Below are 27115 nucleotides of genomic sequence, written 5' to 3' on the forward strand. Positions count from 1 at the left end.
TCCCAGTATCAACCACTCTAGTTCCTTTCACTTACATATGCATTAGTGACTCCGTTGTTTTTCATTTTTATTTCTTATTAACTACTGCACTAGTATTTTGCCCTCTTACTTTCCACTATTCCCAGCCAGACAGGCTCACTCAGGATATTGTCTCCTCTCAGATTACTCCTCCATCTACCATCTAGTACTCCTCCACCAAGGATGTCAAACCTCAGTGGAGAAAATCATGAAAATAAGTCAACTTTACCCACTACAGTCAACTGGAGTATCATTGATATATAACAGACTTTTTCCTCTTCTCAATATGACTTCATTTCACTCTTTGTAGTAATTATTCCAAATATTTTCTTCTTGCCATCAACCTTATTCCTGTATTCATATAATTATAGAACAGCTAGATTGTATAGGGGATAGAACACTGGATATAGAATCAGGAAGAAGAGTTTAAAACTTACTGCAGATAACTACTAGTTCTCTGATCCTGGAGAAGTCACTCAATCTTTATCTTCCTCAGGTTTTTCATTTATAAAATGGAGATAATAATAGCATCTACCTCCCAAAGCTGTTATGAAGATAAAATGAGATAATATCTATAAAGTGCTATAGTAATATCTATAATTATAGATATTATCTATATCTTTATAATATCAATAATATATAGATTATATGTCATATAATCTATATATTATAATATCTATAAAAGCTTTCTCAAAAAGTCAATTTTTCTCAAATACATGTAAAGATAGTTTGCAGCATTCATTTTTGTAAGATTTTATATTCTAAAATTTTCTATATATTATGCTCTGATCCTCATTCAATCTCTATAATTCTCTCTCAGGATGCAATTGATGTTTTCCATCCCATGTATATTGGAATTGAACCACTGCTTTGTTAAGAAGACCGAAGTCTGTCACAGTTGATGATCACGAAATCTTGTTGTTACTGTATACAATATTTTCCTGGTTCTGCTCAGTTCACTTAGCATCAGTTCATATAACTCTTTCTAGGCTTTCTGAAATCACCCTGCTCATCATTTCTTATAGAACAATAATATTTCATTGCATTTATATATCATAGCTTACTTAGTCATTCTCCAACTGATGGGCATCCACTCAATTTCCAATTTTTTCAAAAAGAGTTGCTATAAATATTTTTGCATATGTGGGTTCCTTTCCCTTTATGATCTCTTTGGGATACAGTCACTGCTGGATCAAAGGACAGCTTTATAGCCCTTTAAGCATGGTTCTAAATTGCTCTCCAGAATGGTTGAATCATTTCACAACTCCACTAACAATGTATTAGTGTCCTTGTTTTCCTATATCCTCTCCAACATTTATCATTATCTTTTCTTGTCATCTTAGTTTATCTGAGAGGTGTGAAGTAGTACCACAAAGTTGTCTTAATTTTCATTCTCTAATCAATAGTGATTTAGAGCATTTTTTCACATGACTATAAGTGACTTTAATTTCTGAAAATTGTCTCTTTATACCCTTTGACCATTTATCAATTGTGAAATAAGTCATATTCTTATAAATTTTATTCAGTTCACTATATGTTTTAGAAATGAGACCTTTATCAGAAATATTAACTGTAAAAATTGTTTCCTAGTTTCTGCTTCCATTATAATCTTGGCTGCATTGATTTTGTTTGTACAAAAGCTTTTAAATTTAATTTAATCAAAATTGTCCATTTTGCAATTCATAATATTCTCTAGTTCTTCTTTGGTGATAAGTTTTATAACTCTTAAAGCACTTTATAAATGCTAACTGTTGTTATCTCATATGTTCTATCTAACTTTGCACTTTGTTCAGGAAATTGACTAAATAGATACCTTTTAGAACTGCTTTGCTATTCTTTACTTTCTCAATATTACTAACCTCCCTGTCCTCTTCACCTCTGGTCACAAAATAAGAAATATCCCTCTTACTCATTAAAGCTAAATTTGGTACATTGATTCCTGTTCCTATTTCCCATTCCCCATTCTTTCCATGACATTGGATTAGCAGTTATCCCTTCTATTTTTAATCTCTTAGTTTGAGGATAAAACCACCCTTTCTTTCCTACCAATTTAAAAGTGGTAACTAGACTGGGCCCTACTTCTCAATGGAGTTCTTGAGGAGAGTAATGATGTATCTATGCCAGGTTATCCCACTCCTGCTGAAGTCTGGATGTTGCTACCAAACTGTAGTCTGGTTGAAATGTCTGGGTCCTAGTCCCATCCCTCCCTAAGTAAGAAACTTCTTGGAATCAGGTAACACTACTTTCTGCAACACATTTTGAAAAACTAAAGCTGGATGCAGAGATGGCGTAGTCTGAAGCATTTGCCTTCCTTTGTATGGGCCTCTGATCAAGAAGTACAGCTGCTGGTTCAACATCAACCCAGAGTTCAAACTGGTTCCAGGCCCCATAACATTTACCAAGAGCTTATATTGGCCTTGATATTTCTTCTGGCATAGCCTAGTCTGGGCATTTGTATTGGTTTTAGACCCCTTTTGCTCCTGGCTCCAGACATCAGCTGTCTTCAAGCCATCTGCTGCTGCAATACCAAACTAGGTATTCTTTGGTTCATTAGTGTTAAATCTTATTATATATGACATCTTCATAGTTTTTAAGGCATTTCTCAAGAAAGCAGGGCTTAAGTGAAAGTTTTCATATCATCACATTTAGTCAAATTCAATCTTTCATCTTCTGTCTTTCCCTTGCAATTGGTTTCTTCCTATATGCTCATAAACATGCTCTGGTCTCCCTGATCTTCATCTCTAAAGAAAAACCAAAAAAACTCATTACTTACACATAGTAGGCATATAAATGTTAGTTATTATTTATTATTATTAAAATCTGGCTTTAGGCACTTAGTAGCTAGATAACTCTTGGCAAGTCACTTTATCTCTATTTGCTCTAATCTGTAAAATAGGGATAATAGCACCTACTTCCCAGTTATTGTGAGGGTCAGATAAGATAATTGTGAAGTGCTTTATACAAACCCAATACAATGTAGGTATTATTGTTTTATTATTATTATTAAGCTCTTAACATAGTACCAGACACATGGTAAGCCTTATATAAATATTAGTTATCATCATAATTCTCTAGATAAACTAGACAATTCTTTTTCCAATGAACATGATCTTCATTGCCCTTCTCTCATACCTTTGTACACACAGTTCCATGTGTCTGAAATATTAATCATGTACCACCTGTTGAATTCTTATATATCTTTTAAAGCCTAATTCAAATGTTATTTCTTCCAAAGTCTTTATCCTTCTGGGACTTTATATGGCACTTTGTTTAGTCAGTCCATAATTATTAAGTTTTCCTTCTGTATGTCAGGGACTGTGCTAAATGTCTGGGATATAAAGAAAAGCAAAAGATTTCAGTCAGTTGGGGAGAAGACAATATGGAAATGACTATATACAAACAAGCTACGTAGGGTCAATATAGAGGGAAAGAACTGGAATTAAGAGGGATTAGGAAAGACTTCCTATAAAACAGGGGTTCTGCAAATCTTAAACTTTGTCAATGTTAGCTGTTATTAAGGGTCATGAAGGCAGAAACTATGAATTATCTAAACTTCATATCATATAGTATGTGTGTGTGTGTGTGTGTGTGTGTGTGTGCTTGTGTACATAGTATGCAGCTCAATGTGACATACACAGTTGGCTTAGTGTTTATTGATTGGAATTAAATTGAATCCTCAGTTTACAGATATTCCAGAGGAAATAAAAATCACTCAACTAGTCTGTGGTAGAGCCAAGACTGATTCAAGTCTCCTAACTCCTAACCCCAGGATTTTCCCATCACACAGTCCTGGAAAATAGCAGGGGGGGGGGTGTTATCTTGTCTGAGCCAGCATTGAGTTAAAAGCTTGAAGGCTCTAAGATGGCATCTGGTGAATGAGATGCAAATAAGGCTCCCAATCTGTGTCAGGGTTAGAAGAGCACCTCCCTATGGTCCTTGGATAAAGCCATAGATAACAATTGCAGAATATTTTGCTGTAGAATTTCTCTGAAAGGTCTCTATTAAATATAAGGGGATACAAGGGATGTAGCATTCTAGACAAATGCTATTAGAAACCCCACAGATAAATATTAATAAAAGCCAATTCCAGTGAGAGGTAGTCTCAGGATCTCTCTTTACTGAGCTTTCAGGGAAAACATTCAATTTCATTTTAAGATCTTGATGTGGGAGAAATCAAACATAAAATAGTATGGAAAATGTTGGAGTTAAAGATACCTGGGTTCAAATGTGTACTCTAATCCCATCCCCAATTCAAAAACATTACCTATATGATTAGATTAACTTCTTTAAGTCTTAATGATTTTATTCTAATCCATAAAATGAGAATAACAGTACCTTCATCTATGTTCCAGTGTTGTTATAAGGAAAACCTTTTGTGAACCAAAAGAAAAAAATACTATAGAAATGTAAATTCTTAATTTTCTGTTTGGCTAGAAATAGGCAAAGGAATTGATTTTCCTGAATTTGAAGGGAAGGAAGATATAGTGAAAACGGCACTAGATGGAGAATATGAAACCTGATTTCTCTGTTCTTTAACCTTGGGACCCCAGCAAAGAGAGTGGCCATAACTGAGAAGACTTAGGGTGCAAATAATGATGTTTTCCTTCAGATATCAGAAGAGCTGAAAGATTAAACTTATTCTTTGTGGTCTCAGAAGGCAGGACTAAAACCAATGAGGGGACATTCCATGAAAATATTACATTGAAGCAAAATGAATTTCCTAACAACTACAGGTATTTCACTTGATCAGTTATCAAGCCTACCTTGATAGATAGTGAGCAGCAGAAGCTGCATGATTGTTTATCAGGGATTTCCCAGAAAGGGGAAATTTTATCTGTTTTTTCAGGTGGAAATTGGACATGATAGAAGACTATACTTCCTCCCAGTGGCTAAATGCATCCTAAATGTCTGCCATTTTTTTATTTCTGGGCTTTAGGTTCCAATGTTCTGTGTCCTAAAGTCTTCTTCATCTCTACTATTCTATGTTCTAAGATCTCTTCCAGCTCTGATATTATGTGTTATAACATCCCTTCCAACCCTGATATTTTAGTGTCCTATAAACCCTTTTAGCAAAAACATGACTATGTCTTATGTTTTAAGAACTTCCAATTTTGATCTTCTTTTCTATAAGTTTTGCTGAGGTCCAATCCTGTGTGTGTGTGTATGTGTGTGTATATATATATACATACATATATATGCATTGGTGTAGGCTTAAAATATATTGCTTTGCCCAGACAGCAAAGGAAGAATTTGTCTATGTGTGAAGCTCTGCTTAAGGAGACATTTTTCTTTTTCTAGCATAGCACATACCCAACGTATTATTATCACATTTGTCAAAGAGATGTAGAATAAAATGTCCCCTACAAGAGTGTATACTTGTGCAGTTTGTGGGAGCCTCTTCAGTTTTTGAAGGAGAACTCTTCCCCCAAAAGAGCCGTTGCTTTGCCAAAATGGGCCCTGATTTGGAATTTCTTCCAATGTGCTCCCTCCCTCACCCATCTGGGTGGCCTTTTCAAGAAAGGGCAGAACTAGCAGATGGCTGTCAACAGCAGCAGGACAGCCAGAAGGCAGACTTAGATTATTTCTGGGTATCACAAAACAGAAAAGTGTGTGAATATGTATATATGCTTATATATGTACAGCTGCGCATATAGTTACATAGGTATGGGATATGGGTACATATGTCTTTTGGTATGAGGTTTATATGTCATGTTTGTGTCAACATACATACCTATGTGTATATATACATATGTATTATGTATGCTTTTGTGAAACTGTATGTATATGTATGTGTATTAATTACTGTCTCCTCCTTGTTGCTCACAAGCATGTCTGGATCTTCCCTTAGCCTTAGCTTAAAGAGAAAAGTTTAAGAGTATGTGTATGTCTATGTGTCTATGTGTCTGTGTGTTTCTTTGTGTGTGTATAGTCCTTTCTTCCTCTTTGTTACTTCACATAATAATTTACAAACTGACTTCCAACTTCATCTCTCAATCAAACTGCTCTCCAAAGTTATCAATAATCTCTTCAATGCAAAATCTTGCGTTTTTTCTCGGTCCCCATTCTTGAACTCTTTGCAGCATCTGACACTATTATTCACTTTTTCTTCCCAGAAACACTCACTTATCCCTGGGTTTTCATGACATTTATTCTCTTTCTGTTTATCTGGGCTCTTTTTAGTCTCCTTTGATAGATCATCATCCATCTCTATCACCTATTGTAGATGTGCAATAGAATCTGTCCTATTCTTTTCTCTCTTTTCCTTCTCTTCTCTCTCCTCTTCTTCTCCTTCTATTTTTCCTTCTCCTTCTCCTTTTGTCCTCTTCCTTCTCTTTTACCTTCTCCTTCTTATTCTTATTCTTCACTTCCTCTGATTCTCTCTCCCCCACTCTCACTCTCATTGCATCAATCCCATGGGTTCATCTATTACTACCTCTTTGACTCTCAGAGTTATGTATCTAATCCTGTGTCTCCTCTGGATCCCAGTATGATTATCAACTATCCATTGGTCATCTTCTACTAAATAACCATATCTAAAACTTATCATGTCTAAAATAGACATCTCCCCTCAAATCTCCCCTCAAACACTCCCCCTTCCTAATTTCCTATATTCTTTTCAAGGTGCCACCATCTTTCCAGTCATCCAAGTTTCAGACCTTGGAACTCTTTCCTTTGCCTCATCTGCTATATCCAATCAATTTCCAGATCATACCAATTCTACATACACAATATCCCTCACATCCATCACTTTCTCTCCCCTCACACAGACCAATATCTGAGTTTAGGCTCTCACTCCATCTTGGCTGAGTTATTGCTGTACCCTCCTAATTGGTCTCCCAGCCATCATTCTTTCCCCTCTCCAGTCCATTCTCCCTACAACTGCCAAGAAGACACTGCTAAGGCAAAAGTTTTACTTTGTCACTTCCACATTAAAGATGCCTGCCTCCAGAGTAAAACTAGACTCTTTTTTTAACCTTTAAATCTGTTCCTTCACCTTCATGCTCCAAAATATGTGTATATTACTCTCCTTCATGAATGCTACAATCTAGACAAAATCACCCACTTGTTTCCTGTATGTGATATTCCCTCTCCTTGCCTTTGTACTAGCTGGGCTCCTAAAGTTGTAAGTTACTCGAGGTCATGTAGATAGTAAGCACTGGCGCCAAGATTCAGATCCAGACTCTCTGATTCCAAGTCTATCTATCGTTCTTTTCATTATACCAAACTGCTTCTGTACATTTGTACTGTGTAAGAATTTTTATGTATTTCCATAAGTTTATTTGAACATGTATATCTCTATATGCATAGAGATAGGAGCACAATTGCATGTATATAAATCAATATGTTGTGCAAGTATGTGTGCACTTTATCACCTGAGGTGACAGCCACTATCCCAGATGTTCTCATCTATGGTGAGAAGAAATTTACTCTGACCCTTGGACCATCCCATCCTTCCTGACTGTGGAGGAAGCTTATACTGTCATGTAATTGTTACAATGACAGAGCTTTAGTTGAATCTCCTACCTTTTTTTTTCTTTTTCTTTTGGTGTGTAGGTCTCTCTCTGGCCGAATTGTTGGTGGCGTTTGGTGGTTTTTCACCTTGATAATCATCTCCTCCTACACGGCTAATCTGGCAGCCTTCCTGACCGTGGAAAGGATGGTATCTCCTATTGAAAGTGCTGAAGACCTGGCTAAGCAAACTGAGATTGCTTATGGAACCCTGGAGGCAGGATCAACTAAAGAATTCTTTAGGGTAGGAGAAAACAAGCTGTCATTTTTCACTAAAGGAGAAAAAAGAAATGTATAATAAAAATTTATCATCCCCATCATCAGTACCACCATAAATATCATCCTTATCAATAAATATAAAGTGGGTGGGCATCAAAGACCCTGCATACTTCATGCTACTAGGACATGAACTACTTGACTGAATTCATGCCCATAAAACACAGAACATTGTTCCCTTCCTTCAGATTACTGAAGGCTCTTCAGGACATTTTGCACAATCAAAGTTCATTATACAGCTGACCACTTTAAAATGTAGAGATGGAAATACTTATCCCAGAGTCAACCAGAAATTGAACACTCATCAAAAGAGGCTCTCTTCTTTCTTATCGTGAAAAGGATACAAATTCTGATTGGTGAGTTGGAAATGACCTGGGGCAAAGAATTAAAAGGACATCCCTTCTGTGTCCTAATTAGAATTGCTGAGGCCTACACAATCCTATAGATGGGATACCATATATACCTCTTTTGGAAGCCTGCTCTATTACTAATTTTGTTTCTGATTCTGGGCAAGTTGCTTTCCATCTCTGCCCCTCAGTTTCCTCATTTGTAAGAGGAAGAAGAGTGAGCATATCCAAGTTTATTGTCAGCCTGACATTTTAGCTTCTGAGTTCTCTCTATATCCAACATTGATTCTTCTGAGGTCCCATCCAGCTTTGATATAATTTTAGCTGTTCCCATGCCCAGCCTTAAAGTTTCCAGTTTTCCTTCATTCCTCTTGTGGAATACAATATATATTATTTCCCCTCTGTTCATTTTTAGAGTTACCTTCTGGTTATTTATAGGTACTCTTTTTTATTCTGTTTTTGTGGTTTCATGCAAATTGATTTCCCCTAATCCCTCTCTACATGTTTCATTTTCTAATCTCTGTGTCATTTTAGTTAACCTTTCTGAACCACAGAGAACAAAATTCCTGGGGGGTGGATTCCACAGCCATTATAGCTTCTATAATGAAAACAATGAAAAGAGAGTCTCAGCTTAAATCAGTCCTGGGGAGGTGGGGGAAAGGGGGGGGAGAAGGAGAGTAGGGCAGAGTGGCAAGTATCAGGTCCAGGAAAAGGGGACCAAAGGGACTAATGTTCTGCCAAATTCTACACCATAGCAAGGCTGCTGTCATGAGACTTCTGTGTAATGAGTGAGAAAGAAACATTGAATTGAGGAATTATAGTAAAAAAAAAAAAAAAAAAAAAAGGCTCTAAATCAGGAGTCAAAAAAACTGGTTTTAATTCTTGGTTTTATCACATTATTTACTGTATTCCCTCTCTGAACCTCAATTTCATTATCTGTAAAAAGAAGGAGTTGAATTAGACTGTAGCTAAAGGCTCTTCTGCTCTAAAATACTAGTTATATAACTACACTAGCACTTTGATGTAGAAGTCTCTGACTCTCACTAAGTGGACAGAGGGAAAATTCCACAACATACACCATTAACTTAGGTACTCAAAAGGCATAATAATGGGAAGAGTAGTAGGTCTCTTAACATAATAGACACTTAGTAAATATTTGTTAACTTAAATTAGAAATGATGGTTTCAAATGCCAAGTACCTATGCTCAAACTAAAGGTCTTTAGTAAGATTGTTGTTACCTTTGTGAACCTCACTTTCATTATCAGTAAAATGCAGATAATCATCCTTCCCAGTCTACTTCCCTGGGTGGTTATTTGGATGAAATGAGAAAATGGAAAAGAAAGTGTTTGCAAACTATAAATTACTATATAAATGGAAACACAATTACAGACAATATTTTGGTCTTCTGCAAAACAGATACAGTTCTGAGCAAAGGGAAGAAAGTATAGCTCACTTTCAAACCAATATGGTATTCTGAATTCTGTTCTCTGTGGTTATGATACTCAAAGCCTAAACAGAGGACACATTGTTGGTAGAGTAATTAGGCTATGTGAAATTCTTTGGGAACCAAGATGAAAGGAGTTATCCGGGAACAAATATACTCTAAATATGTACCAATATTGAAGTGTCTGAAAGTCTTGGTTCATAATTGGTTTGAAAGAATTCAAAGAGATTGTCTTATAGTAGCAAAAGGACTTTATTAACGTAAAAGTGAAATAGACCAAACTCTGAGAGAGTCAGATAATTAGTTAAAGTTGGAAGAGTTTTATATACTGAAAATTGAGGCTTTAGTCAGGAGGCTAAACAGCCTACTTGTGAAAGCAAGACATAGACAAGGAAGGAGTTAGGATGTCTTTTAGCAAGTTATTGTCATTAGATAAAGTGTCAGATAAGAAGTCAGGATGGGACTTTTATTGGGGACAAATAAGGATTATTCTGCATGCCTAAGCTAAATATGCAGTTTTGAGTGTACTCTGGACTGACCCATCAGTATTACTTGCTATACAACATCCTTTGGTTTTAATTGGCCACAGTGATGCAAATTTAGGTAAAGTCATATTTATTTCCTATATATTTTTACCTATAGGTCTTTCAGCTCTACCAAAAAATCTTATTTCCTATTGATCTGATCTTGCCAAGTCAAATTGCATCTCCTATTTTCCCTTCTGTTTCTACTTCCCTTGATATAATTGTTGTCATCTAAAGACTTGATCCATGTCTTAATTTACATATTTCCTACCTATAAGAATATTTTTTACTTATGAAAATATCTTTTAAAATATAAATGGTGGTGCCATTGTTGACACTCCATTTAAGCTTATACTTTTATAAAACTACCAAATTTTTTCACATGAGCTGTTTTCTAAACCCACCTCTATCATCCAACATCCAGGCAATTGATTTTTTTAACCAAAGTACAAAACTAACTTTAAATTCATCTCTATTAAAATTCATCTTGTTATATTTGATCCATCATTACAAATATATATATTATGTATTGTTTATTTATAAAATCACTAAAATGAATCACTCCCTGTACTGTCACTCCCTATCCTAACCCTAGACTGGCAAAAAATTATATTGTAGTCCTGCTTGTCTAGTCCAACTTGTCTTTGAAAAAAATTCATGCTGTAACATTGCCAATAAATTGTCTGTCAGCATCCACTTGAAAAACTACAAGAAGGACAACCCTACCTATTCTCATGGCCACTCATTTCACTTTTGGATGGCTTTCCTGTCAATAGGAAACAGTTTTTTGTTTTCTTGTTTTGTTTTGTTTTTCCCAAATGTGAAACCTAATTTCCTTTTTTGATAACTTCCAATTATCATTCCCAGTTCTGCTCTCTGGGACCAGAAAGGATAATCCTTCACATACATAATCCTACATACAAATAATATCCTCCTCATTGAGTCTTTTTCCCCAACATTCCCAGTTCTTTCAACTAATCCTCAAGCTATGGATTTAAGACCTTTCCCAATTTTGTTGTTTTTTATGGATTCTTTTACAGTTTATCATCATCCTTCTTAAATTGTGGTACCTAGAATTTCACTTCAATATTTCTATAAGAACAGTGTGATCTGACTAGGGAAGAACACAGAGGAACTATTGCCTTCTTATTCCTAGAAACTATTAAGCAGATAAGGCTTTTTCCATCCTACAACTCTTTCCAGAGAAAGCTTTCTAACACTTAGCTCTGATCATATCCGTCCCTTCCCCCCAAACCATCCAGGGACTTCCTATTAATAAATTAGTAATTTAATTATGATTTAATTCAGTCCATCAAGCATTTATTAATCACTTCCTATATACAAAGCCCCAGAGTATACAGATAAAGACAGAAATAAAGCACTCCCTATTTCAGTAGGGGACATTATATGTGGGCAAAGAAATGTTGTTTCAATTATTTTTCCATTTCTTTTAACTCTTTTTGACCCCATTTAAGGTTTTCTTGGAAAATGTACTGGGGTACATTGCCATTTCCTTATCCAACTCATTTTACATATGAGAAAACTGAGGCAAACAGGGTTAAATGACTTACCCAGGGTCACAAAGTAAATGTCTGAAGCCAGATTTGAATTCAGACCAGTTTTCCTGACTCAAGCCCAGCTTTCTATCAACTGCATCTCTATCTGGCAGTCCATGGAATTCAATAATAAATCACTGCAGGCTAATCTGAAAAAAAAGAGAGCTCCTTTTTCAGAAGTTCTAAAAAAAAAAGAGAGAACTGTCAACCTATAGAATACAGTTCCTATACATAATGATACTTTAGTGAGCCTTGAAAGAAGTTAAAGATTCTAAAAGGTGGAAGTAGAAAGGGTACATTCCAGGAATAGGAGACAACAAAGGCAGAGAGAGATGAAATGGAATTGCAACCACATAATGTCTAAACTCTTTGGCCTAACATTCATAATCAGATCCCAACTTATCTTTCCACTTTATCCCCAATAATACTCCATTCTCTCTCTTTTCCCTGAACTTCCCCTAGTTTTCCCAAACTCCTTACCATTGATGACAGTGTCTTCTCTGTCTAAAATTTTTACTGATTTTTACCTATCTTTTTTGTTATCTTTTTGCACTTTGCCTATCTTTCAAGGCTCAGCTTAAATACTGAATCCTCCAAAAAGATGGAAATAATCTCTTTCTCTCTATATACTCCCTTCCCTTTTTATTGTATCTCTTTAAATATGGTAAGGGCCACATTCTGCCTGATGTTAGTAAATTGTGCATATTTCTTATATCCTCTGTTACAGTGTAAGTTTTTCAGTCAAGAGCTATGCTTAATTAGCCTTGTGCCTTCCTCACTAAAAAGCCTGACAGATTTCTTGCTTAGTCTTTTTTAAAAGAGTTAAAGTGAATTGAATGAGACAGTTATTACCATCAAGAAACTTACTACATGATTGGGAAAACAAGAAATAAAAAGCTAAATAATAACAGTTCAAAACAATAAAACAAGTTCAACAAGGCTACATGTACTAAGTATCCAAAGAAAGGGATGAACTAATTGGTGAAGTTCCACGAAGGTTCATCCATGTGTCCTGGAGTAATCCTGGAAGACTTCAGAGTAGGGTTGTATCTGAGAATTAAAATGTCAGGACATAAATAAGGAGATGAGAAAGGAAAGGCCTTCCAAACAATGGGATGAAGACTATGGAGGTGAGATCACTGATTCCCAACTTGTGAGAATAAGAAGGATCTTTAGAAATCAAAAGAATAATATTCTTGGATTACAGATGAGGAAACTAAGGCACAGAGAAAAGCAATTTTCTTAAAGTTATACACACAAGCTAGTGGTATAATTGGGATGAGCTGATGGGTGAAGGGAACAGTAGTGTGTTAAGCACTTTCTTTGTGCTAGGTACTGTATTAAGTGTTTGTAAATAGTATCTCATTTGAGCTTTATAACAACCCTAGAATATAGGTTATTATCCTCATTTTGCATCAAAGTAAACTGAGATAGACAAAAGAGAAATGATTTGTCCAGGATCACAGTTATTGAATGTCTAAGGCTAGATTTGAACTCAGTTCTTCCAGGTCCAACACTCTACTACACTATTCAGCTGTCTCTTAAGTTTTCCAATGGCTATTTCAGAGTTTCTTCCTTCTGGCTCAGTAATTAGTTCATGTTTGTTTAACATTTTCCTTACTATAGTCCTGGAAAGTTGGTATTATAAGTATTATAATAATATTAGAGGCAGCTAAATAACACAGTAGATAGAGAGCTGAGCATTGAAGCAAAAAGACCTGAGTTCAAATTAAACTTCAAGCACTCACGTGTGAGTATGATATTGGGCATATCACTTAACCTCTGTCTGCCTCAGTTCTTTCCACTTTAAAAGAGAGATAATAGCACTTCTCTTCCAAAATTGTTGTGAGGAGCAAATGAGATGATATTTATAAAGTATTTGGCATAGTGCCTGGTACATAATAGGCACTTAATAAATACTTATTTCATTTCTTATAATTCCCATTTTACTGAGGAGGAATGAGAGGAGTGATCTGACTTCCCTAAAGTCTAATAACAAGTAAATGGTAGAGCTGATATTCAGACCAGGTCTTTTTATGCTAAATTAAATGAGTTTCAAATATAGCCACTTCATGGGCATGTTCCAGGGAATAAGGAGATCAATGTTTCTAGAAAAGAGTATTTAGAAAGAAGGTTCAAAATTAGTAATCAGTTTTCCCTAGTGCTAATTTTCACTCTTAAGTTAAATTTTATTCCATCATAGAAAAGTGGGTGTTTGTAAACAGAAGGAATCAGAAACCAAGTGAAACTTGATGGGCTGGCAACTTTGAATGGCTAACTTTCTTGATTTGTTTTAATCATTTAATTCTAAGAGTATTGGAAAGTAGAATCAATAAGTCAACAAATATTTAACAGGTGTTTACTATATGCTAAGTATCAAAACCAAAATGAAATAATTCTTTCTCACTATATATATATAATAAAATAACAATAATACTATTAATAATCATAATAATTAATAGTAATATATAATAAAATAATAAGCATAATATTAATAATATTTAATAGTATTAGTAGTAAAAATTAATAGTATTTTCATAGTGCTTTAAAATCTACAAAGAATTTGGGCAACTAAATGGCACAATGGCATTGGGCCTGGAGACAGGAGAAGCTGGTTCAATTCTGACTTCAGACACTTGGTAGCTGTGTGATCATAAGCAAATTACTTAAACCCAATTCCCTCCCCCAAAAAATTACAGAGAATTTTCCTCCCAATCGTACCATTTTAGAAAAAAAAAAAGAAACTAATGCAGAGAAGTTATTGATCATGATCATGTCATATGATAAAACCAACATTCAGACCAGGATCCATAGCAGTATTCTAATCTACCCCTCAATGTTGTAACAAATCTGTGATATGGGCAGCCAATTTGTTTCCTGCTAATTTTTAGACTGACTATTTCAATTGGACTATGTTGTATACTTAATGTGCTTTTTAATTTCTTCTAAAATATAAACAGAGGCTCAGTTTCTAAACTGCCCCCCTACCATTTAGAAATACTGTAATTGTTCTGGAGTAATTGAAAGATTCTGCACTATTCTATCTCTACCTTATTTCTAAAATATTTGTGCTTATGAACCCACTGATACCAGTTAAGGCCTCTTATTTTTTCAATCACTCATAATCTGTTTCTTTCTGTGCTAATCACATTTTATGACTGCGTCTTACTCAGTAATGCTTTAGTGCATGTGCCCACTCCAGTGCCCAGATTGGCAAGTGCTAAAAGGTGGATGTGTTTCTGTCCCGCACCAGAGGTCAAAGATCGCTGTCTTTGAGAAGATGTGGACATATATGAAGTCAGCTGAGCCCTCAGTTTTCGTGAGAACCACAGAGGAGGGCATGATCCGGGTGAGGAAGTCCAAAGGCAAGTACGCCTACCTCCTAGAGTCTACAATGAATGAATATATTGAACAACGGAAGCCCTGTGACACCATGAAGGTGGGAGGTAACTTGGATTCTAAAGGCTACGGCATTGCAACACCCAAGGGGTCAGCTCTGAGGTAAGTTGCTTGGATTTTCTAATGATTGCCATCCTCCCTGAGGCTATAACTTACTCTGCCCTCACAGCTCCATCTCTAGTGACCACCAGCCACCTGAAGGGCTCTTTGTCAAGGAAAACCTGAGAAGCTGAACTAATGGAGATGGTGATGAGAAAGCCGAATCAAGATCTTCAGTCCTGGACTTGAGATGGGATCCCAAAAGGATCCATTAGCTTTGTTCATAGCTGTCATGTGCCATCCCTACCCGAGTGTTTCCCCCATCGTCAGTGTCCATTAACAGAATGTCATTTCATCCACCCCACCCCAATTGCTATCCTGCACATGCTGTTCTTGAGGTGAAATAGTGGGTGGTGTTTGCCTTGAAAGAAACATAACCATACAGCTAGATCCACTGTTTTAGCTCTGACTCACAAGAATTAGGCCATTGAAACAGAAAATTAGTAGCTGACAAATAGCTTTCTCTGACAGTAATTTCTCTAGCAAGACTTTTAATGGGCACAAAATAGCTCATGGAGAAAATGAAGTGATGTTTACATTTGGGCAACTACCAGACATTTTTATCAGCCATACCAGTCACAAAGTATCTCACACTGGCATAGCACTTTATAGTTTATAAGATGTTTCCATAGCTATAAGTACTCTTATATCTCCATTTTACTGAGAGAACTGAGGTTCAGAGTGGGGAATTGATTTAACCAAAGGTCACATATATAGTACGTGGCAAAGTCAGGACTTGAATCCAAGTCTTTTGCCTACTATTCTTACTGTACTGCCTGTATACTGTTGGGCTCGAGAAAGCAAGGAACCAACTGTCATTATAAGATGGAGCATTGACATGACAGAGGAGCTTATCACAGGAAACCAGATGGCCTGGCATTAATCAATCATAGGTAACTGCCTAAATGAACTTACGTAGCTCTTTCCTTATGCATTATGCAGGGGTAGGTATTTTTAAGAGACACTGTGGATAGTGCTGAGTAGAGAAGGGAATTAATCTCCATTTACTTAAAGTAACCAATTTTTAGCACCCCTGTGCGAGACATTATAGGGAAGGCAATATTAATAACCTATATTTACATAGCATTATGTAGTCAGAAAGCATTGTATATGAATTTTCTTATTTGATCCTCTTAATAGCTCTGAGATTTTTGAGAACTAGTATGTTTCTTATTCCCATTTTATAGATGGGGAAACTGAGGATCAGAGAAGTGAGGTGACTGGGTCCAGACTAGACAATTAAAGACAAATTTGATGTTTTCTAATTCCAGGTCTAACCCTCTTTACATCCCATCATGTTGCTTCTCTTCTAGGACATCCTCCTTGAATTCAAGGAAATTCTGAAAGGCAAGAGCAACACAGAGACACACAATTTGAGAACAATCCACAAGTGTCTAATTAAGCTCCAAAATATGTATAGAACAGACAGTGAGTTCATCAGGAAAGGAAGAGGTTACCCCCAGGAGCACCCTGAAAATTCCTCATGAATCTAGAGAAGCCTAGGTGCTTGTGCTAGAATTGCAAAAATCAGGAACAGATTGAAGAATGCAGACTTTACAGATAACCTCAAAGTCAAAACATGCACCTAAATTTTGCCTACTTTTCTTGGTCTCTTTTGAACTTTATCTACAAGATTATACCAGGAAACTGAAAAATCAGTAATGTCCTTGAGAGCCTAAAGACCTTTCACTCTTTGGAATGGTAGTTTCTTAGTCCTCAAAAAGCTATGGAATTTTATAGGGGGTCAGAGCTGGGAGAAACCTGAGAGCATAGATAATTAGAGCTATAAGGACCTTTAGAATATAGATACTGAAACATCTTAGCTGAAACCATGTAGTATAGGATATGGAAGAGCAGAATTCTGAGGAAGAGCAGTCATAGGTTGGTTAAGAGAGCTGAAAGACACCTTAATATTCCTTCTCAAACACATTGCCCTGGGATAGAAATTCCTGGGTTTCTAGGTTTCCTCTTTTTTACTCAATCTCCTAGAGATAGGCAAAGGGTCTTTAATCAAAACTGTTCTTTCTGCTCAAGAACAGCACTTACTAGATATGTGACCCTGGACAAGTGATTTAAGCTATATTAACCTTCTCCACACCTATAAAATGGAACTAATAATACCTGAGTTTAATTCAGCTGAAAATCTTACTGACCCTGTTAAAAAAAAAAAAAAAACAAAAAACAAAAAGATTCCCAGTAGATTGTTTTTGTATTTCTCCTTCCTGGTCTCTCCTCTATCTAGGATGGTAAATTTTCCATTTAACTGGTTGGTGTTTCTTTGAAGTAGACACTGTCTATCTGTCTATTTGTCTGTCTGTCCATAAGCTAAGTGAGTTTGTTGACTAAAGAGGCATAGGAGTACATTTTGGTTTCCTTGTTATGTTAATACCAACTTTGGCTAATGTTAGCAACCAGGGAAAAAACTATTAGCAAATTCTCCAGTTTGGTGACAATTCTCTTGTCAACTAAACATCTGCTTGTTTAAATCTGTTCTCTCTGGTTATAATGATTGCTGACTGTCAGAGAAATTTAATGTCACAACCAAATGAAAGTTTGTTTGAATTTCCAAAGTAGGTGTGAATTATACACATCTTGCATTTCTTATCCTTATTCAATCTTCTTTCTTACTGAGAATTTGCCAAATGGCAAATGGTACAATCTATGACTAACTAAATAAATAATTATTCTTCATAAGTTAACTTATGAACAACTAACAAATAAATTTGCTAAAAGTTAAACCCTGTTAAGGACATTAGTCCAAGTCTGATTAGTGAAGATAAGAGTTCCATAATCCATAATGTCTTTTGCATTCTTTAAGGTTAAAATATGGTAAGTCCTTCATTGTCTGTGTTATACATTGCCAAATGGATGGGCCAAGGTGATAAGGATAGATTGTAGGTTTATTTCTCCAGATAATGGATCTAAGAAGGAGTTTTCTTCAAAGTAGATCTGAGGTATTCTTTCTTTTTGGTCCAGATTGGACACTCTCTGATCTTCTCACCATCCTTTGATCCTAATCTAGTTAAGATACTTTTGATTCACTAATTTTTAAATACCTAGAATCTTAGATCAGAATTTGACCATAGAATAGAATACCAAAGATGGAATTTTAGGACAGGTAACAAGATACCATTTCATTCAACCCTATTATTTTAGACTGGGAGACCTAGAGACATAAAATGGCTTGTCCACAGTCATGAAGTTTGTGGCAAAGCTAAAACTAGAACCTACATCTCCAGCACTCTTGACAGCACACTGCACTTCTTTTTAAGTCACCTCCACTAGTACATGTTAGGTTAGATATTAAAATGAATACAACAGAAATATAAGACAAGGTTTCTGTTTAAGAAGCTTTTAATTGGAGAAATTCTAAGTAATTAGCAAATAACCCAAAACAATTCAGTGTGAATGAGATGGGACCTATTCTCCTTCTCTTTCTAAAGGTGTACTCACTACCTCCTTAGTTAGTCTATTTTATTGTTGGACAGCTCCAATATTTTGAAGGCTTTTCTACACAGTGAATCAAAATATGCATCTTTGTAATTTCCACCAAGCAGCCTTTGAGTCCATATGAGAAAAAGCAACATTGCATGATACAGTATGGAAATTCTTTTAAAATGTCAGAAAAGAGGGAAATCAGCAGCCAGTCAGGCTTCTTAGAGGAAGCAAGGCTTGAGCTGGGCCTTGCAAGAATGGAAAGATTATTATCAGTGGACAGAAGAACATTCCAGTGTGGAGGAACAGCAGGATCCACAATCATCCTAATAACTTCTTTTTCTTCTCTCCCTTATAAAACCAGCTGTAGTGATAAGAAATGCATACTCACCACCCCCTACCCTAGGAACCAGAAATAAAATGTCTCTCCCTGAGAGTAATTTGCAATCCTCCCCCACAGAGCACCCAATAAAGAACAAAATGCTGATTCTTTTTCCCTCTCAATAGAAGCTACGTTGTCCATAGTTTAACACTGGTACAGGGTGAGTATCTGAGAGTAAATACTGAATCTCCCAGGAAATTGATGATCTCTCTCAATCAACCTTTACCTTTCTGCTAAGTAGTCAAGGATACTTGTTGCCATGGTAACCCTGTGAACTCCATGACCTCCAAGAGGGAGGAAGGGAAGGAAGGAGAGAGAAAGAGAGGGAGGCAGGGAGAGAGCAGAGAGAAAGAGAGACAGACAGACAGAGACAGACAGAGAGAGAGAGACAGAGAGACACAGAGAGAAAGACAGAGACAGAGAGTCACAGAGAAAGAGAGAGAGAGAGAGAGAGAGAGAGAGAAAGAAAGAGAGAGAGAGAGAGAGAGAGAGAAAAGAAGGAAGGGAAGGAAGAAGGGAGAGAGTGAAGAAGGGAGGGAATGAAGGAGAAAAAGAATGTTCCCTATTCATCTCTCTGAAGAGAGAGACCCTCAGATTGTTTTGATATTTATGTGTGTGTGCCTATGCACATGCATTGGTAAGTGTGCGTGTGTATGTTTGTATGCATATATAACATATATTAGGTTATATATGATGTGAGTGGGTGGTTGTGGGGGTGGGTGAGTGAGTGGGTGTGTGCTAAGAGAATGAAAGTCTTTATCTCTTCTCCTCAGATTTGCCCTGACCTCCCTTAGGGACATGTTTGGGAGAAATTGCTTAAGCAGAGATCCTCCTAGCATCTTGAGTATCAAAGTGGCCAGATCAAAGTGAGGGTATTTAAGGAAATATGACTTTGGTCATCTGTATAAATTAGATTGAAGTAGAAAAGAACAGAGGCAATGAGAATAGCTATGGAGAGAGGGCTCTAATCCAGTTGTGAAGTTATCACAGAGCCAATAAATTAATTTATAAAATTTCAGAGCAGAAAGGTACTTAGAGAACATCTAATTTAACTTCTTCATTTTTCAAAGGAGGAAACTGAGGTCTAGAAAACTGATGTGACTTGGCCACAGTTATAAAATTAGTGTCACAGAGTCAGACCTTGAAGCCAGCTTCCTGATTCTCCATGTCCTTAGTAATAGAAATACACTCACCAGAGAGAATGTAGTGTATTTTTTTTCTCTGTGTATTTTTTCACAGAATCCTAGAGCTAGAGGAGACTTCAGAAATCATTTAGTTCAATCCTTATTATAAGCGGGAATCTCCTCCACAATACCCATGACAACTAGTCTTCCTGCCTTCTCTTGAAAACCCCCTGGGATGGGGAGCTCACAACTTCACAAGTTCACTTGAACTGTTAGGAAATTCTTTATAGTGAGCCAAAATATACTTCCCTATAATTTCCATTCATTGGACCTAACTCTGCCTTCTGGAGCTAAGTAAAATACCTAATAATAGCACACATGTATCTAACACTTTACAGTTTTAAAAAGGGGTTTTCCAAACCTTCTTCCATATGATGTGCCTTGAGATTCAATTCAAGTGAACAAACATTTATTAAGTACATTCTTTGTGCAAGTTGTTTTTCTCAGAGATAGGACACAAAAATAAAGATGAAACAGTCCCTAACTCAAGAAGCTTAAATTCTATCAGGTACTTGTAATGTGCACAGACTAGTATCACACAAGGCAAAGATTAGAGGAAACTTTGTGCTCTAGAAAAACATGAAGAGAAAAAAAAACTAATTATAACTGCAGGTCAGAGATGCAGGAAGGTTTCATGGAGGAGGTGGCATCTGAGTTGAACCTCTAAGGATTCTGAAAGGCAGGAATGAAAGTAGTACTTTCTAAGAATAAAGAATACCCCAGAAGGGAACAATTAACCAATGTTCTAAGTTAGCTAGAGAGTAGAGTATATAAAAGAAGTGATGTAAAATAAAGCTGGAAAGTTAGCTGCTAGATTATGAGTGACCCAAAGGCTGGAGTTAATTCAGAGTTCAGTAGTATGGAGGGAAGATGGTGTTACTGAAAGTTTAAATTCCTCAACAAGACTGGTGGCTCTAGGAGTAGAAGAGGATGGGTACAAAAGATGTAATGAAAGAACTAGATTTGCCAGTGAGTTGTACATGTAGGTGAGAGAGAACTTGTCAATGATGACATCGAGATTGCAATCAAGGAAGACCAGGACAATGGTGATGTCCTCAACAGTAGAAGGGAAGCTGGAAAGAGGGAAAGGTTTGAAGAACTTGTGTTTTAGGCATATTAGTTTGAAATACCTATAGGACATCCAGTTATAGATCCAAAAGGTTGAGGGACTGGAGCTCAGGAGTAAGACTAGAGCTAGATATAAGATCTGTCAGTATCTGCATAGAGGTGACAATTGAACCCTTGGTAGCTGATGAGATCACCACATGAGATAGTACAGAGAGAGAAAAAGGAAAGTCCAGGAGAGATTCTTGAGGGATTTCCATGTTTAGTGGGTATTAAATGAATCAAGACCCAACAAATGTGGCTGAAAGGTCAGAGAGTAGAGGAAGCAGGAGAGGGCAATGGCACAGCAACCCAAAGAAAAGAAAGAATCCATGAGGAAAGGCTGGTCAACAGTACCAAATGCTTCAGAGAGCTCCAATAGGAACAGGATTGATAAAAGTTCCTAAGATTTGGCAATAGAGTAACTTTGGCCATTGGTGATTATGAAGATCAGCTGGATAAGAGTGAGAGAAGTCACCTAGTGCAGATATCTTTCTCAAGGAGTTGAGCTGAGGAGAAATATAGGACAGCATCTGATGAGGATTGGCAGATCAAGGTGTCCCTTGACCTAAATACTTAGAAAATTCTTAGAAAGCACAGAGAAAAAGAGAATAAGGCCCAATCCTGAACCCTAAAGGAGATACGTTATTAGAGAAAAGGTAGGGATTATGATCCAGTAGAGGAAACCTAAGAAGGAGCAATCATATAAGTAAGAGTAGAACCAGGAAAAAGCCAAGAGAGGAAAAGGCATCCAAAAGAAGGTGGTAGCTGTAGGGGTAAGAGAAAGCAATAGTTTCAGTAGCTGTTGAAAGAACTAAAAATAGAACAAATTTAACAGTTAGGAGATTATGAGCTCATCCTTTCCAACCACCATTTTCAAATCCTGCTATTTATACTCCAGTCATCATGTTCTTCATACTCCCTCCCTCTTTCCCTTCCTCCTTCTCTCTCTCTCTCTAGCTCTCTCTCTCTCTCGCTCTCTCTCTCTCTCTCTCTCTCTCTCTCTCTCTCTCTCTCTCTTTCTGTCTCTGTCTCTCTCTCTCTCTCTCTCTCTCTCTCTCTCTCTCTCTCTCACACACACACACACACACACACACACACACATACACTTGTGAACTTTTGCCTTAATTTGCCCAGAACTAGGTTTCATCATCACTAGCTGACCACCATTCTCAAGCCATGTTACCAATTATACATCTTCCCTACCTTTTCCAGTTCCCCTTTATGTTGCATCTTACCTCAATTAAATTTAAAGCTCTTTAAGAGTAAGAACTGTTTGGATTATATTTGTGTCTCCATTATTTAGTGCAGTGCTTGTCACACAGGAAGCACTTAGTAACTGCTTTATTTATCAGTATTGATTTAGAGATGAAAAGAACCTCAGATGTCATCTACATGGTTCCCTCATTTTACATAGAAGCAACTGAGACCCAGAGTGATTAAGCATATCCCCAAAGTTAGATAGATAATCAGTAGGAAGGCAGCTAAGTGATGCAATGAATAGAGCACAAGCCCTAGAATCAGGAGAACCCCAGTTCAAATCCAGCCTCAGACAGAATTGACTGTGTGACCCTGGGGAAATCACTTAACCTAAATTGCCTCAAAAAATAAGATTAAGTAGGAGAGCAAAGAAGTCCAGTCCTGTTAAATCAAAATTAGCATTTTGTCCACTATATTACACTGCTTCCACATCATTGGTTCCCTTTGAGAGAGTAATTTCAGTAGAACAGCAAAGTAAATAAAAAAGATTGCAGGGGGTGAAGAGCATGTGGGTGGCAAGGAGGTGAAGTGAATGTAGGCAAATGTTTCTAGGACATGAGCAGTGGAGAGAAGGAAAGATATAGGTCAATAGCTTGAGGGGATGGCAGGAACAAATGAAGGATTTTTTTCTTTGTTTATTTGCTTGCTTGAGGAAAGGGGAGACCTGAACATGGTTGTACGCAAGAGGGAAGAAGTCAGTAAATTGGAAGAGATTGAAAGTGACAGTGAGGGAATGATGCATGTGGGAAACTCCTGGAGGATAATAGAATGGGATCACATCAAGAACCCTGTAGAGGGGTTAACCTTGGCAAACAGAAAGGGTTGCTGTCATCCCTTGAAACTGGAATAAAGGAGACAAATTCTTATCCAATCTTCTCTCCAGTTTATTTAAGCCTTATCAGTCATAGGATTATAGAACATTAAATCTGATATAGATCCTAAAATAGAAATAAAATTTGATAAAGACATAGGATTTTGCCAATGTGGGAACTCTCTAATAAGATAAGATCATAGCTCTTTTATAACTTATAATCATAAAGAGTTACCTGCTGCTAGAGGGGTTAGTAAATAATAGAAATATGATTTGAACCCACCTTTGTGACCACAGAAAGTATCTATCCACTAATACTTTTTTCTAGGTCAAAACTTATCACACTTCTATTTTGCTTTACATCTTAAAAACTCTTTTCTCTTAAAAATCAATGAGATAGACAAAATGTAAGCATCACAATCTACATTAGACAGAGAAGGAATAAGCATTTATTAGGGGATTACTATGTGCAGGGCATGGTGCTAAGTGTTTTACAAATATTATCACAGTTGATCCTCACAGCAACCCTACAAGGCTGGTGCCATCTCAGAAATGAAGAAACTGAGGCAAACAAAATTTAAGTGACTTGCCCAAGTTAACACAGCTAGGAAGTATCTGAGAATGAATTTGAACTCAATCTTCCTGACTTCAAGCCCAGAGCTCTTCCCTCTTTACCATCTAACCCGATGGTGTTCAAAGGCTTGCCCTAGCTTAGGGAAAGAAATAACAAGCCTGCGATTTAAAACCATATCTCCTGACTCTCCCTCTGGTGTTCTTCCTCCTAAAGCCATCTTCCCTACCCCCTGCAATAACAAAAAATGGCAAAAATAAATGGCTCTTGTTAGTGCTGTTTGCATCTTGCCTGATGGATGAGACAATAATGAAATGACAAGGTATTAAGAAGGCTAAGAGAGTTAGAAAGAAAGAAGTGAGGGGAGAAAGGAATAAGCTGGCAAAACATTTTACCTCTTGGTTTGAACAGCAGCTCCTAAAGCAGGTGGTGATTTTGTAGCCTGAATATTGTTTTCGCCTGCTGATATACAAATTGTATGTTACTTTCTCTTAAGAGGCTGCTTTCTGTCCAAAATAGCATCTCTTTTTCTTCTTAAGAAGCCTTGTTACAGCCCTGCTGAGTCTTGATTCTTTCTGTTTAGAACATTCTCTCAGAACTTCCCCTCTACCTTAAGCCAAGTGAGAATATTAGGATTGGAATGGACTTAAAGAGAACTTAATCCAACCTTCCTATTTCATAGATAAGAAACTAATTATACAAAGGAAAATTAACTTAAGGCCTCAGATAGTCATTGGTGGGGACAAGAACCCAATTCAACAAACATTTGATTAAGCATTTACTATGTGCAAAGCAAGCAGTCATCTTTATCATAACTAGCATTTATATAGTACCTAACCTATGTATCAGGCACTGTGCTAAATAGTTTACAGATACTAATTTATTTGATCCTCACAGCTGCCCTGCAACCTGGGAAATAGGTGCTATTATCTATCCATTTTACAGCTGAGAAAACTAAAATGGCATGTTAGAATTTGAATAAATCTTATATATGGTGTATATGGTATATATGGTCTTATATATAATCCAGTTTTGATTTCATTCATATAGGGAACTCCAGGATGAAGAAGTTCCCTTTATCAGTGCATGCTGGCACCTCTGCAAAAGAGTATTGCTTAGAGCACTAAGTGGTCAAGGGACTTGCACAAAGTTACACAGCCAGAATATGTCAGACAAACTCAAATACAGATTTTTTTTGACATAGAGGTAAGCTTCCTCACAACTAAGTTAGACAATTTCTTATCATCTAGTTTAATTCCCTAAATTTATAGATTAGAAAACTGAGGCACACATGTTACATGGTATTATAGGAGGTGCATCATTAAGGGATCTTAGGTTAGAATCTTTGCTTTTGATTTTCTGTATGATTTAGGGCAAATCACAACTTCCGAGCCTCAGTTTTCTCATCTAACTTTTGATGTTGCTATAAGAATCAAATAATTTATTTAAAAGTACTCTGTGAAGCATAAAATACTTTGTCCAAACCATTCTCTTTTCTAGCTTCACCCCACTCCCACCTTCAATTTGCCTCTGGGTAGAGTCAGATAATTACAGTTTCCAGAAACCTTTATTTCTGATCTACATTCTCACATTACTATTTATTGAACATTTCAAACTTTATTTTACATAGACATCTCAAACTCAACATATCCAAAATAGAAGTCACAGTTTTTCTCCCAAACCCTCTCCTTTTCCCAATTTCTTTTTTATTGCCAAGAGCACCAACTATCCTCCCAGTCACCTAGGCTCACAAGTTTAGTATTATCCACTCCTACTAATTTGCATCCACCTTCATAGCCAATGTTTAAATTTCTACCATTTCTACATTCACAGCATTTCTTAAATATGTCATCTACTGGTCCTTCACAAAGCTGCCACCCTGGTGCAGCCATCAGCACCATATACCTCGACTACTGTAGTAGTTTTTTGCTTGTTCTCCCTGCCTCATGTTTTTTTTTTTTTTCCTCACAATAATGTAATCTGCTAATGTGATCTTTCTAAAGTCCAAATTTGACCATGTCACTCCTTGATTCAGGAAACTGTGGTGGCTCTCTATTACTTCTAGGATCAAACATTAAATTCTCTATTTGGCATTCAAAGCCCTTTACACCCTGGTGTCTTCCCTACCTTTATATTCTTTATTCATGTCTCTACACTGTACAATCCAGTCACACTGCTCTGTTTGCTATTCATCTTACTCAACACTCCATCTATCATCCCATGTCTTTTCACTGGCTATCCCACATGCCTGGTATGCCCCTCCTCATTATAGGCTCCTGGCTTCTTGTTAGAATGGGAGCTCCTATCTTTTTCTCTCCAATGCTTATCCCAGTGCCTAGAACATAGTAAATATTTAAAAAGTGTTTGTTGGGTAAAATCATCAGAATCAACTCTTTCATTTCATAAAAAAGGGAGGAAGGGAAATGACTTGCACCAACCTCACATAATAAGTTGATGTCATTATCTAAATTAAAAGCTGTTATCCTTGCACCAAGGACAGTGTTATTTCTCATTTATCACAATAATTCACCATTTTGCATAAATATGCCTGATATTTTTTAAATGCCTCATTCTACAGAATCATAAGACTAGCAGTACTAAAAAAGACACTAGAATAATTCAGAGTTGGAAGGAAATTTGTGACAATTGAATAGACCTCAAAACATAGTATTTCAGAAAAGGAAAGTTACTTTTGAGCAAAATGAGAGAGCTTCAAAAGATGATGAAGATCATCTTAGCTAAACTCATTTTGTATTCTTTTATATCTTTCAAGGTGCCTTTCAGACCTGACATTCTGTCCTGTCCCCAAGTCATTTCCATCTTGGATATTCTGTGTTCTAAAGTACCTTCCAGCTCTGACATTTCAGTGTTCTGAGGTCCCTCCTACTTCTAAAATTCTGTAAAATGGCTAAGCTGAAAAGGTTCTTAATATGGAACAAAGCATATTAGAAATGCAATGCCTTATTTTATTAATGGAGAAATTAAGGACCAGAGAAGGAAAGGGACTTCCTTAAAGTCACATGTATAGTTGGTGACATTGACAGGATATGGTCCTTTCAGTTTGGTATTCTATATCACAGATTATTTCCTGCTTCTAATGGTTGTATTTAGTGAGGTTTTTTTTAGTTTTTGAATATTTTTGGTTGAATCAAAAAGATCACAAATGAAGTCTTATGCCTTTTGGTTTAATTATTA

The 27115-nt window shown here is 36.6% G+C and overlaps 1 protein-coding gene across 3 annotated transcripts in view; it reads left to right on the forward strand.

Annotated features, from left to right (window-relative positions):
* Positions 1 to 27115, forward strand: part of GRIA1 (glutamate ionotropic receptor AMPA type subunit 1) — a 338127-nt gene that overhangs the window by 264905 nt on the left and 46107 nt on the right. For all 3 annotated transcript variants that reach the window (XR_007950778.1, XM_051978756.1, XM_051978755.1), the window contains exons 12-13: positions 7573 to 7771; positions 14929 to 15176. Coding sequence is in view for 2 of the 3 variants with exons in the window: in XM_051978756.1 (XP_051834716.1) it covers positions 7573 to 7771; positions 14929 to 15176 (447 nt within the window). In the remaining variant the exon portion in view is untranslated. The remainder of the gene's footprint in view (positions 1 to 7572; positions 7772 to 14928; positions 15177 to 27115) is intronic.

The sequence above is a fragment of the Antechinus flavipes genome, chromosome 2, assembly GCF_016432865.1.
Source record: "Antechinus flavipes isolate AdamAnt ecotype Samford, QLD, Australia chromosome 2, AdamAnt_v2, whole genome shotgun sequence".
Lineage (NCBI taxonomy): Eukaryota > Metazoa > Chordata > Mammalia > Dasyuromorphia > Dasyuridae > Antechinus > Antechinus flavipes.